This window comes from Varanus komodoensis, unplaced genomic scaffold, assembly GCF_004798865.1.
Source record: "Varanus komodoensis strain SLA01 unplaced genomic scaffold, ASM479886v1 scaffold4, whole genome shotgun sequence".
NCBI classification, from domain to species: Eukaryota; Metazoa; Chordata; class Lepidosauria; order Squamata; family Varanidae; genus Varanus; species Varanus komodoensis.
Genome location: NW_025335941.1, coordinates 48,563,535 through 48,578,392, shown reverse-complemented (window position 1 = coordinate 48,578,392; position 14,858 = coordinate 48,563,535). Strand labels below are relative to the sequence as shown.

Genomic DNA, 14,858 nt, shown 5'->3' with positions numbered 1-14,858 from the left:
ATACATCTGCAACTTTTAGGGTTAAGGTTAGGATAATATGTGTCCCTGCACATGACTAAGTGCTTCGAAGTAGCTCAGAGGAAGCAGAAAAGGTGAGATAGCAAGTTCCCAACAGAAACTCTCAGGCACTGCAGCACTGCCTGAGCTTTACAAATTCATGCAGAATACATGGTGCTGTTAAGTGTTAAGCTTCAGGTTAGCTGGCTTTGTAAGCTCACATCTTCTATTGCAGTATTTGACACAGCAAAATATTGGCAGCAGTCATGGCCAAATTATTTTTTAACAACTTTAAGTCAAAACAGACCAGAAAGGATTTATGTCTGGAAGGCCTTTAACTGATTCTATGCATAGAGTACTAAATATAATACACCCTCAGTATGACCAAAAGAATTCCAGTTGCCTTCCTTTCTTTAGACAGCTTCCAAGTGTTTTATTTGACTTGAACAGTCTTTTCAATCAAGACACTGAAAAAAGTAGAGCTTAGCCTCAAATTTATGATTGTTGTTAGGCAACTATCCTCACAATGCACAGCTAAGGTAGGAGCAAATGCCAGACTCCATCCCTTCCAAAATCAAAATTCTTATAGATGAGTTGTGTACCTGAACATGCTATATTTTTGTTTTCAGACACACACAAGAACATTTACAGTGTGCCAAAATCAAGTGCTAGAGGTTACAGAATGGTGTGGAAATATGAAAATTCTGAATATCAGTATTACCAAGTTTTGGGTTGGAGAACAGTCAAGAAACTAAGCTCTTGATAACACACCTGAGCAGGCCTAGTCTTATTTTGTAAACCACTCAGATGACTTGAAGGGTGGGATAAATTTTTAAACTTTTTTTTTGTTACATTGTTATTATTTATGTATTTATGTGTCCTTTGTGAGCTGCCCTGAGGCTTTGTTGCGATGGGGGTGGCATAGAAATGTTTTAAATAAATAAATATGGGGGGAAATTCTTACATTTTGAACTAGTTACATGTGGAACCAGAAGACTGCCAAACTGAAAATGGACCTCCAGTATTTACATCAGTTCATAAGACAGTGACTAGGTACTATAAATGATCTTTGGAAAAAAAACCCCAGTATGTTTTGGTATGGATTCTATGTACTGTGTAGGTTATATTAGCTTATACACATATGCATGCAACCTTCCCTTTGTTTCCCCACACTCTGCTTATGTACAAGTGATTGGATTTCAAGCAAATTTATCTAGTCAAATACTTTTGTCCATACATCCATAGAATGATTTTAATGTGTGTGCTTTCAGCTGCAAACATGCAGGGAATACTATAATCTACTTTGAAACTCCCGTTTTAGAAAACTGTTTTGGTATGGGCTGTGGGAAGTACATGAGCTTTAAAGTCTTAGGCACACAACTAGTAGCAAGATGTTGTAGATACCAGCCTATGTACAAAACAGGATGGGCTGTGTAGGAAATGGACTGCATGGATATTCAGTAAGCTACTATACATCTTATATTTTCAGATCATAGGAGCATTGACGGACAACAAAATGCCAATGCACAATTCCGCTTTTGCAACAAAATAGAATTCTTCCAACACTCTCTATTCTCTGTAGCATATTATTTTAATTCTATGCATCGACCGCATTCTAATGAGATCAGAATATCTTCATCTACTTGTTTTTTTTCATTATAGATTTTAATTGAACTAGGTTTGGTTTGACTCTTCAATACTGAACATATGTTCACTATCTCTCAACAGTTAGGCAGTCATTAGAAAAACTGGTATATACTTTGTATGATAAAATTCAATATTAAAACTTATTAAAATATTGATTAAATAAAAAGGTCTTAACCTGGCGCCGAAAAACATATAATGACGGCGCCAGGCGGCCCTCTCTGGGGACCGCATTCCATAGGCAGGGTGCCACAAGTACAACCTGAAATCTCAGGGTTTGGAAAATAACTTTGCTAGTTTTCAAATGCTCTTGCTTAATGATTTTGTAGTTACATGACTTGCACATATCCAGCATCTCGAGTGTATTACACCATAGTGCCCTGAGAAATTTCATCTCGGAGTGGGTGAAGATGATGTCACGTCTAAACATCTACAAAACCCAATATAGAACCACCTCATTGGGTTCTCCTCAGCTAAGTTATTCCCAGTAAAAATAAAACATATTATTCTATCAGATCTGTAGAGTTGAATAAATAGCCTCTTCTCCCATCTTTCAAGCAGTAATCAGGCTGCTATCACAAGAAGCAGGAAGAAAAACATACGAGATAAATTTAACAAAACCAGTAGAATTAGAAGCCAAACAGAAATGCAATTAAATAGCAAACAATTTCTACAGCAACAGATTTTACAAGAAAAATGGAAATCCTATACATAGCCACAGCTCCTTTCATTCCTAGTAATGTTTTAATATATGGAACCAAATATAGAATTTAACATAAAGGGTGGGTAGGTGGGAGTAATTTTAAAATTAATTTTGCTCTTTTTCAAGTTGAACTAGACCTCTGTTAACATCTCCCCCATCCCCCATCATGGCTTCTAAACAGGATCTGGCTATCTTAAAAAGAAACATAGATGAACATATTTCAGTTAAAATAAGAGACAGGTATCTATTGTAACTTGCTTTCCTGAGGCAGTTAGGTTTTGTTTGGTTTTTTTTTTTAATACATATGCGTTTTATCAAAATAGTTGCAAGATAATTCATTTTTAACAGCTGTAAAGTCACAAAAGTGCATAAAAGCCTGAAGGCAGTCCAAGAGTACTTCAACAGAACAGTCTTTCATAAAGATGGTAGAAGAGCATAAGCGTTCAACTGCAGTAGTGCTGATCTTGTGAGAAGAGATCTTCCTAAGTAGTTTCTGGTAAATACAGCAATAATTCAAAAGTAGCAAAATGCTTCTTGAAAGTAATAAAACACATAAAAAGAAGGAACAGTAGACACAACAATACCTAAAATAGAGCAGGCATGACTAGCATATCCAGTGAGCACTGGAGAGCCCCACCCCAGCTAATTTTGAAGGGGTGATTTTGACTTGCAATGCAACTCTCTAGCAGGATTACTGAAAGAATCAGATACATAAAAATCTTTATACTGTAGCCTTGTTTGTAGTAACCAGCCCCTTCTACAGTACAGATACAAGCCATGTAAGCCTGCTGTATACTCTTACTTTTTGGTAAAAAGCAATGCAATGCATTTTGGAATTGAAAACAGAAGCTCGGAGACAAATATTTGTGTAGATGCAAGCATTAGGTGTAGCAAGGAAACAGTTGAAATACATACTTTAAAACACTTTCTCAATAGAACATTTGATCAGTCATCCAGCAAAGAGAAAAAAAGGTTCAACCAAAATACTGATCTATACATTGAAGCACCAATATCACGGTACTATTTTTATGGGCAAGTTCTACTATACTGCTTTCTAAAAAAACACCATCATTAAATTAAAGTTCTGATGCTTCAATATCCAGTGAGGATTAAAATCTGAATTAAAGTTGAATGAAATTTCCTCTTTCCCTCCAATTTTGGCTTAACCACCTGTGTTATGCTTTTAGTTTAGGATTTTATGTTGTTGTCTGAGCTGTTTCAGGTGTCCCAGATTTCTTAAAACAAAAATAAAACAGCAAATTAAGAACCTGAGGCTCCTAGTACATGACAACAAAAATATATCAGCCTCCACGAAATAAGCATGAAGGCTTTGCACTTCCCCACTCCCTAATTATTCAAGTTTATTCCAGACTTCACTGTTAATATAACACAAAATAATATTTTGGACAAACTGCTGCTTTAAAACTTTTCAGCTGCTCTCAGAAGCTGAAGACAGAATTGACTCTTGTTCTAGATCATCAGTAATAATTCTTAAACTAAAAAGACAAAAGATACATTCAAGGTGTTAAGGAAGAAATAGCAGAATAAGCAGAACGGAAAGAGGAGTGATTGCTTGACTCAAGGGTTTCTGGTTCATGATGTCCAACTCTGAAAACAATCTAACATTTCTGACACACACCTTTTAGCCAAATGTAAGTTGGACCCAAATTAGCAGAAGGAAAAGCCAATAATATTTGATTTCTAATAATCTGTTGCTGAAGGTAACTTTTCTAGCTCTTAAAACTGCCTTTTATGATGCAGCAGATCAACATTGTATCTGAGATGGTAGGAAGGTAAATGTGTCTTGCAATGTTAACTGCATTCTAGCTGTCTCCACTCCAGATACATAATGCTCTTTTTATTGTATTACCAAGAGCAAATGGATCCAGGTTCTACTTGCATTCTAGCAACACCACAGATGCAGAAAGCTGGATAATTGCAAAATTGGCTTCAGGTAATTATCTCAGACAGAAACAACTGGAAAACCATTTTTCGGGATTTTGAGCAAGTGAGGTTAGCTCCCAGACAAAATACAAAAGACCTTTAATCGTAAATCATTCCCAGTATTCTGCCTTGTCTAGTACACAGCCATAGCTTCCTATTCTTGTCTATTATGGATTTGTCCATCTGTTGGAACCAGGATCTCTGTTGCAGTCAGCAGTACTGCTCTATTTTTATTGCTGTTCTTTCAGCTGAGACCTGAAAGATTCTCAGGTTCTATAATAGCTTTTTTATTATGTAGACAATTATGGCATTTACAGCGCAATCATATGCATGCCTACTCAAAAGAAAGGCCTACTGAATTTAATGGGGCTTATTCCAAGGTAAGTAAATGGGTTTAGAATTGTATCCTCAGTGAGGTTATCTGATTATTCAAGACCTTCAAGAAAGTGGCATGAAATCATGTTTTGCTTCATAAAGTGATTTTGCATATTTGCAAAATTCTGCATATTGGGAGAATTCAAAAAGAACAGGATTTAGAAGACAAATCTTAAAATAAGTACTTTAGCAACTCTCCAGTTACAGAGATGACCACACAAATTAACTGGCCAACTTGACAAAATGCAGACTTTCCCCATTCAGGAAGCAAGAAGGAAAATGCTGAGTTGTCAATAATTTCCAGATGGTTTACTTTACTTTTACTGTGAGGTTTTTTTTTTTTTTTTACACATGATCAATTTCTGACATAATGCAAATTATCCCAAAATAAATACTATCTTTGCTTTTTCCCTATCGGTGAACCTGAAGTACAATTATAGCCAACATTAGTATCATGAGACTAATGGTCCAATGTAGATTATTAATGAACAATATTTAGACCTGCTAAATACTTTGCTGTATAGTTATGTGGTATTCTCAGGGATCTCATTCAGTTCCCACTGTAATCAATTAGCTGGCAAATAGTAGATGTCATAATTGGCTTTTTGAATTTAAGTTAGACAAGCATTATCTCTGGTGTGGTATATGTAGGAAGATTAATCTTTTCTTAACTAAAATTCAGGAAGGGCAAAAATGCTATTATTTTAATTTTGGATCTTTAAAAACTCTATGGTATATTAACCAAAATATTTTAAGAATTTCAGTTCATTAGTTGATAGGAGGTATGTCTTTAACAATTTTCAACTGAATTTCAAATGAAGTTTCAAATTGTTTGCTTTGAAATAAGCTATTAAATATTCATCTATACTTTAGTGTTTTTCTCAGGGTGCAGTTCTTTGCCCCTTGATGCTGTCTACAGTCTCAGCTCCAGCCTTAGAGAAGCACTTGGAAGTCAGAACTGAGAGCCTGAATTCAAAGTGCCTTCCCTCTGCCCTTGCTGATAATGAAATTCTTTCCACACTGGCAGAAGCCTGGGGATTGCAAGGCTGACCCCCTAAACTAACATTTGGAGGGGAATACTAGGGGGCAGGGAGTAACAAGACACTACAGCCCCATGAAGAATCCTGGTAGTGCCTCTGGTTCCTCTCATAAACCAATGTAAAATTCTTAGATGGTTGAAAATGACCACTGAAGTGTTTTGGGAGGTGACAGGAATGCCAAAGTAATTGTCACCTCTATATTCCATCAATCCTCCATTGGATGCCCATAATCCTCCAAGTATTCTGCATGAACCAGAGAGAAGCTCCAATTAAAATTCCTGATCTTCTTCTGCAAAAACAGATTCTTTTCAATCCTGAAGATTGAAGTCCTTTTTGATTAAGAACATATCAATTGACTCCCATGATGAAATCAAAGTTAATTTTCTTGTGCTTGTGTATGCCTTGAAATATTTAGCCATTAGTGGAGTGGAATCACAACAGTTTAAAAAGTTATCCCCAAAATTAATGCCTGTTTTGAAAAGCCTAAACTGTAATTCTGAGCAAGAATTGTGGACTTATCATTAGAACAGACACTCCATGGAAGTTATTTACTGTATCAAAGAACCACATTTGATAAGCATACTAGAATTAATACAAGTGTGGCTTGTACAAAAGATCAATTTTTTAAACAAGTGTTTGTCTTCAGTGTAATTTTCACTGTGTGCCGAATACTGCTGTTACATCAATGTACCGACTTCTCAAAAATATCACATGGCTTAAAGTAACAGCCAACTAAATGCATTGTATTTTTATTGATTTTCATGGGCTTTGTTTGTGCCCCCACTAACAGAAGTACAAGTATCCGAATTATTATTTTTAAGACATGGACATAGTCGAGCAATAAAAAGCTTTAAAGAGCAGTGTGGTGAAGGTGCATATGCACCAAAATATGTTTCCAGAGCTACTGCAATATCTCAGAAATTGTTTCAATGTCTACAATCAGAAAAGGGGAGATACATAATGTGACATCTGGAAACATGCTGGATGGGGGAAAGAGATAGAATGTTGTTCATAGTTTTAAAAAATACAAAAACAGGAAAGATAGCCTTCTTAGACATTACTAACAGTTACAAAAGGTTAGGTAAAAATGTACTGGACAGTTTCCCTTTAATATAATATACATTTAGAATGAGGAAGTTTAAGATTACAAATAATCCTTGACAACTCTTAATTTTAGAAGCAATCCACCAAGTAATGTTGCAGACAAGTTCCATTTATTTTGCACTGACCTGCATAGAAACCAGAACATAACCACCTGAAACAAATGGAGCTTGTACAGCAGCAGTGTTTGGCAGAATCTTCTCCAAGCCAGCCAGAAAGGTAGGTTCCTTGACCAAGATTCACTATTGCTTGCAGATGTTTTCCACTTTATAAAAGGAATCTTGCCAACTTGCTCATTTTCAATGCTTGTGGAGATAATAATTGGAGGTTTTGATTTCTGAATTCATGGTTTGCCAAGAAGGAATTAAAGAAGTTATGTTTTGGACCCTTATAACACTCCACAACGCTTCATTTTTCAAACATATATAATTCTAGGTAGAGTGATTTAATTTTGAAATGAAAAGCTCAATGATGGCATAGAATTGCAAACATTAGGCTATGAAGAGGTGAGTGTTTTTACACATCTCCATACAAACTGTAAAAACAACTACTTGGAAATATCCAGTAGCAAACATCTTGCAGAGTATGAAATATAAGGCCTTGGAGACAAGTATCCCCTTCCTTCATCAAAAATTACTCATTTTAAGTCAGCAGCATATGCATCTGTGTTGGTTTAGTTTGGCTTGTAACTATTAGTAAATTCCCTGCTTCTATATTCTTGAGTTCCTGACACTTTGTTCCCATGGCAGCCTCCTATTTGGTGGGTGTCAGATGAAAACCATAAAGGTAATTTTAAATCTTTAAAGTGCCAACACACTGAACAAATGGGACCAGAGCAGCAGAAGACAGCACCGTAGATCTGATGGTGATGGCAGGACATCAGATCACAGTTTGGTATTCTGAATCTTGAAATCAAACATACATGGCTCCTGGCTAGAAGAGGCTGAAATTCAGGTAGACTAGCCATTGAATCTAATGCCCCAATATTAAAAAACAGGTTGTAGAAATCAATAATTTACACCTTTTGAAACATTATTGCTTCAGCAAACAGTTCAGTCTAGAAATACACTGTAGTTGTGCATGAGCTGGGTGTGAATCAAGAGATACTGAAAGTAAAATTACACATCAACTCCTCTTTACACTCACACTGACATAATATTCTCAACACAAGAAGGCTGCAAACAGATACACAGCAGCTTAATGCCAATGTTCTAAACCACTTCTGAAGACCCAAAGCTTGCCTTAGATTTTTCTCCTAACTTATATCAGCTTTCTCTTTAAATTTGCTTTAAATTAAGGCAATGAAATGGCTACAGTTCCTAAAGTTCATTTGAGGGGAAACAAAAATATACACCTTTCTTCTTTCTGAACTTTAGGGAAGCAGCGTATAATGTAGAAACTTGTATTACACAAACATGCAACACCAGGTTGATGTAAAAAAACAAAACAAAACAAAATACTAAGTTAAAAATATTATTTGGTGGTCGTCTTCTTTTTCTTCTTCATGGATTACACACACAGTTTTCAGAGAGGAAAAATAAAGCTTAGAATTGTTTTACAGTTCTGTATGTGTCTATATCACACACTAAAAGGGTTTATAGCAACAACAACAAAAAAATTTTAGGAGCTTGAATTGTCATTATTTGAGGCCATTTGGGAAAAGGCACTGGTTCTTGTTTTTATTGTGCCCATATCTATATGCACTTGTGGAATTCTTTTTAAAATTTCAGTTTTTCCGTTTATTCTGTACAACATAAAAAGGTATGACAGACTGTGGCTAACACATATTAGCAGAAGCTGATTTTAGAGTTGACATCTCCTATTCCACTGCACTATATCAAAACTTCCAGGCTCTCTAAAAACTTAGATGGCTGAGAAAAACCCAGAAACAGGCATTAAGATTAAGTCAGCTTTCAGCGTTTTTCAGTGCATTTTGCAGAAAGGGTCTAAGTTAGGCATATAGTTCTGGAGTTTATTTTACACAGAGGAGACCACCGACATTCGACATAAAGTCTTCTAAACTTTTGAGGAAGGCCATCTTCTGCTTACGGTCCAGCGTAGGCGGAGTGCTACTTGCAGTAAGCTTGTTGAAGGCATCTGCTAACCGCTGGTAAATTATTGGATCTTGTTGACTTGATAATAATGTTTCAACTAATTCAGAATATTCAGCCTGTGAAAAGAGAGCCATCATTACACAACAGAACAAAATTATATTAATAAAAAACTGCATATTTATGATACAAAGCAGTAGTGTTGGCCATACAAAAACTCCAAAATCTGTATAGTATAATATCTTTATGAGATCAACCCAAGGACCACAAGAAACGTACAACATTGAGAACTCTGGACTTCTGCAATCAGCAAAAATATCTTCCCCAGTGAAGAGGTCTGGAGATGTCAAAAGTGTGCACACTTTTTCTGATTTTTTTGTGTGCGCCTAATAAAGATATTACATTTTTATACATTATCTCAGCAATTCTTCTAGGAACTACTCAAGGTAATATTAATACTGCAGATCTGAGATGGAAGGGGTTCTCTAAGGGTGAGAAAGGGGGGCAAGATTCCAACATCCTGTAATTTCTGAGAAGAGGTAGCTGACATCTGGAAAGGGAAGTTCTTATTCTGGTCTTAGAAAAGGAGCAGTCCTTGCATTCTGAAAATTCAGGACAAGCAAATCCCAGGAAGAACTATTTATCTGAACTCTTGCAAGCATCTTCTTTGTAAGTCTACTTTCTTCAGATTTTCTTTTTCTTTTGCATCTCTGTGTATACACTTATCATATATTTTGCTGTATTGCTTTTAGATGCTTTCAACCTTCTTCATTTTAACAACATTTGAATGTAGGATTCCAATTTTCCTGATGATGTTGTTCTAAAGCCAGGGCTTTTTTTGTCATAGAATGCACCGGAATGGCGTTCTGGCACCTTTTTTCGATGGATTTTTCCACATGAATTTGAATCGCCCTGTCGGGTATAGCAGGTCAGTGGCAAAATCATTAAAATGCTGCATGCAGGCTGCTTGTGTGTCCACGCTGGGTGTGAAGGCGCTGCTCAGCTTGTGACGCTGCTCGGCTTGTGATTGGTTGTGTGGTCGCGTGCTGAGTGCTTACTGTGGGCGGTGACCATTATGTTTCATTACACAGTGTTGATGTGTGTAGAGTGACTGGCTACGTGCAAACGGTAAATAATTTCTTTATTTTAAAAAAAGTTGGTGAACTGAAAATCTTTTTTTAATTTTTAGTGTAAAAGTGTGACCCCACATTTAAAAATGAAAAACATTACTAATTCTCAACCGGTCCTGCTAATAAAAAGGCCAGAATATTAAGAACTGAATATATAATTGTTTAAATAAAAGATTAACAAGATGTGAGTTCTGGCACTTTTTTTTTTAAACAAAAAAAGCACTGTCTAAAGCAATAAACAATTATTTCTCTTTTGGGCTTCCTCAACTTTTGAGCAGTCAGGTTTTCCTCTGCAACTAGAATTCAGTATCAAATGAACTGTCATATCCTTCCGTGTGTGTCATGTGCATGCATTATTATAATCAGGCCCATATCATAATACTTGCTTCCAGCCACTAGTGAGTTCAAAGTTGAGGGTAAGATGCATTTGTATGAGGGACTTTCAGTTATCCCAGTACAGCCCCTCTGCCCCCTCCTGAGATGCCAGGGACTTAGGCCAGAGTGACATTCTATGAGACACAAGGGACGGCTGCCAGAGTGGAAAATTGGCAGCCACTTTTCATGCCTTCCCTGCAGAGGCCTCTTAGGGTTCTACCATTAGAATTCCTGTGCACAGAAACAATTACTGAGCAGTTCCAATGAAAACAGAGTAACACCTGTAGACCTACTTCCACACATAATCTTTAACTCTGACATTTTGCAATCAATTACATTTGCAAGTTCTTTAAAAGTGTTAATAAGAATTAACTTAAAGTGTCGTACCTGGTGCAAACATACTAATGTGTAAAATGCTTCACCTGCTGCAGCTGTCATCTCTGTATTGTGCTTTTGCAGTACCAGCATATCAAAAACCATCTGAAATTGCAAAAAAACAACGATCGCATATAACTCTGGAAGACCTTTTATGGGGGGGGGGGGATCATATGCTCCAAGCTAATAGAAAAGTCTTGTACTGTAGAAGCCCACTATGCAAAACTGCCATTAAGATGAACTTTAATATCATACATAGCTCTGAATGGAAAGAGCAGAATCTGGGAACTGGATGCAGATTAGGTACTTATTTGTTACTCCTATCAATATTACTCCTATACAACATTGGAACCATAGATAGATATGATCAATTTCTTGCTCAGCCATTGCAATGTCAGTAATAAATATTAGAAGATAATGTGCATGCACAGAGTACATATCAAGCATTCCTACTAGAGAACACAGACTTTCAATAATCTTTAAGACAACCTTCAGGGCCAGGATGATCATTATAAGATGGTATTATAAGATGGTCTGATCAGTGTGTGCCTGGGGTGAGATGTGATTATGAAATCTGATCTTGAGGATTTCCTGGCTAACAGCTCACTCTCTTCGCTACAGCACTAAGCCTCTTGTCCGTCAAGGATTGTATTCCTTCATTCAACACCACCACTGATTCCTTCTCTTGAGCCCAGCAACCAATCCCACTAATTTTATAGAAAACGTTTGAAGAGAAACCCTGCCTTTATTAAAGCTGTTACCAGACATGGTGTTCATCTAACCTATTGGCCTGGAACTGAACTGGGCTGGAAACCTTCTGACGACAGCAAACCTTTTCCAGTCATGGAAGGGCTGTTTATAACTAAGTGGAAGTGCTGCATGAGAAAACCCATTATTGCCTCTTGTGTAAGATTTTGCACAAACTCATTCTCAAGACCTACACAATCAGCATTTTTAAAATTCAGTATACTGCAAGGCATACAGCCTTCTATGGCCTTTGATGCCCCAGGTGCCAAATTTGCATCTTGTTTAAAGTGAAATTGTGTGGCAGCCAAAGCGGGTTCTGGGCTGCCACACGGTGAGCTCCCCTGCAGTGTGGCAGTCCCAGTGGATTCCAGGAGGGGGAGGCCCCTAGAACCCTGGAGGTTCCTTGAAACAATGTGAATCTGCGCTACAAGAAGTTTTCTGCTAAGGCAATTGTTCAGGAAACTGCATTAATGCACTTTCTCCTTCAACTAACTGTTCTTTGGCAAGTCATTTTTTCAACTGTTTTTCATTCAAAGCTGGGACATGAGCTTAGGGTTCCGCATTATTTTCTAATATTTATAAAATGCCCTAAAATAGTTTAGGATCTGCAGAGAAATAAAGATGAATAGGGCCATGCCTACAAGTTCACAAGCAAGCGATATTTTTGTCAGAGGTATAAAAGTAACTATGCCACAGTTGCAATAAATATGAAGGTGCAACTGGTAAAGACAACAAAATATGGAAGATTCTTTCTTACCTTAAGAAAGTGCCTTGTTGCTAAAAAGAGAGATGAGTCTGTCTCTTGTGCTTTTGCACACTGCTCTGCTAATGGTGTCAGAGCTTCTAAGCAGAGCTGGCAAACATCTGAACTCATTCTGATTAATCAAAGTCAAGGAATCCTTTTTTTGCCATTGGAAATATTACACTGCCATCAAGAAAATTTTAACAGACCTTATGAATTGCCTTACTCTTATATATTATTCTATGACAATGGAGCAGAACTATGTTGGAGTGAGGGGCCAAACTGCCTATCCAATAATGGCCCTGACAGTGGCCTTACCCACCACTGTAGTTGTTAGTCACAAAGTCATGCCCGACCCATCACAACCTCATAGAAAACATTCCTCCAGGCTCTCCTGTCCTCCATCATCCCTCGGAGTCCACCCAAGCTCACACCCACTGCCCCAGTGACTCCATGTAGCCACCTCATCCTCTGCCATCCCCTTCTCCTTTTGCCATCAATTGTTCCCAGCATCAGGGTCTTCTCCAGTGAATTGTTCCTTCTCATTAGGTGGCCAAAGTATTTGAGTTTCACCCACCACTGCTGCCATTCCACAAATGCCAGAAACTGTTTTAGCTTTCTCTGGGTTGGGACATGCACAAAATCACTTAGCAAATACATACTGCAGAAAGCCATTAGGCTGGCACTGGGATGAATGGGTGCTAAGTGCTTAGTGCTAGCCAAATCCTCTGCCTGAACAGTGTTATTTCTGACTTCAGGCTGAAACAAAGTCTGGGAATTCCTCCAGCAGTGCTCCAAAGAGGTTCAGAGGGCCAGATACAGAACCTCCACATACTGAATTAGGCCCACAGGATAGGGGTTCTGGTTCCCTGTTCTAAGGCTTTTGAAATGTGCTTTTTCCTAAATGTATTTTATGAAATTTATCTCCATTTTCAAGTCAGTGACCATTAAAAGCAGAATTTAGAGCCCAAATACAAAATCAACTGCTGACAGTGACCACAGCAGACTGCGACCAGTTAGGGCAAAGTGGGGGAGAAAGTATTACATGCTTGTATACTGTTCCATGAAAAAATCATTGTACATAGAAAAGGGCATGTTAAGCAAAGATTATGTGAACTGGAACATAATCTTCCATCAGATAGATCAGTGAATATTTTACTGATATTTTACATGAGATAGACCAATGCAATACACATACACATCTTAAGTAGCAAGTCCAGTAGCAAGTAGGGATGTGTCAAAGGTCTGCAGAATCCATCCCTCTAGCATTTGCAGGGTTCCTTTTGTGCTTGGCCCTGTCTTGGAAAGCATGCTGAGGTGAGACAAAGTCCATGAATGCTTGTGGAATGAAGGTCTTCTGGAAGCCTTCTCCTGAGTCATGCACAGCAGTGCATATGAAGGCTGCTGCACCCAAGGCAGAAGAGGAATGCTGTTTTCTTGGGAACTGATTTCTGGTGAGCACTGTGCAAAGCTGGGCATGTTCTCCAGGAACTCAAGATTCCCCACCATATCAAAGCAAATCGGGCTCTAGAAAGCTGAGCTGAGGGAGTCCATTGAATTCCCACCCCCAAAACAGATTCCTCACACATGCCTAGCAGCAGGCTTATATACTAGGCCAATATTTTTATTGATGAAGGGATCAAAAAGCTGCAGTAGATGAATGGCCACATCTGCTGCAAGCTGCCTGTAGGTAAGCTTGTTCAAGCAAAGGATTTGAGGTATCTGTGAAAGAAAGTTTCTCTGAAAGAAGTGATTAGAAACAACAATGGAGGCAAGAATGTAATGGAGCTTTGGACATATAGTAAGGAAAAAGGAGGGAAAAAACAGAGCTAGCTTTTCAGAAAACAGTAATTCTAACTGGTACTATAAAGTTTAAAACAAAAGCATACTTGACTTAAGAGGTCTGTAGCTATTACAAAATAAAAATTTCAAGGGAAAAAGAAGAAAACTCAGGTAGTCCATAGCTAAAAATGAATGCACACAAGTTTGCCAGAAAGGATACGATGTCATCCCTAATTCTAATGAATACATAAGGCTTTTAAATAAATCGTCTGGAAGTTGCGGGATTTTCTCAGGAAATATTTCACAAATAAATGTTATAAGTTTGTAGTATTGATTACATAGTGATGGAAACTGCAGATGGGAAAAAAGTATGTTTTAATTTGGCCTCATAATATGTATATTTGAGCTCAGAAATAAAGACCAAAAGCAACTATCATCATTTTCTATGCATCTCCCTTAATGTTCAACATATCATAGCCCTAAATTCTGAAGGTGAATACCCAAATTAGAAAAATGGGGGGAGAGGTTGTTCACAAAAATGGTCTAATAATCAAAATCACAAAAATGTGGCAGGTACAGGTCAATTTGATCTGAGATGCAAAGAGATTCCTGACAAATTACAAAGAACAAATGCACAAAATGCTGTACCGTGAAGAAAAATTATGTAACTATAATGATTAAGCCTCTGGCTAAGATGCTCTGATATGGGCAGAGTGATCTCTGGTCACCACTGGCTGGTCCCAGGACATAATTAAAGCAGCATTCTCAGCTGGGCACCCTACAGATGCGCATCACTTACAGCAGGTACTCAGTTGAGGAGAACCTGTTAGACTGGGTAAAAGGCAAATTCAG

General features: G+C 37.6%; 1 protein-coding gene across 4 annotated transcripts in view; it reads right to left on the bottom strand.

Moving 5' to 3' along the window:
* Nucleotides 1–2,363: 2,363 nt before the first annotated feature.
* Nucleotides 2,364–14,858, bottom strand: part of XPO4 (exportin 4) — a 74,723-nt gene continuing 62,228 nt past the window's right edge. For 3 of the 4 annotated variants that reach the window (XM_044441870.1, XM_044441871.1, XM_044441874.1), the window contains 4 exons: nt 14,227–14,357; nt 12,240–12,357; nt 10,748–10,840; nt 2,364–8,974 (listed from right to left, as the gene is read on the bottom strand). In XM_044441870.1, coding sequence (XP_044297805.1) covers nt 8,777–8,974; nt 10,748–10,840; nt 12,240–12,357; nt 14,227–14,357 — 540 coding nt within the window. In that variant the 3' untranslated portion in view covers nt 2,364–8,776. The remainder of the gene's footprint in view (nt 8,975–10,747; nt 10,841–12,239; nt 12,358–14,226; nt 14,358–14,858) is intronic. The other variant, XM_044441873.1, reaches the window with a different exon arrangement.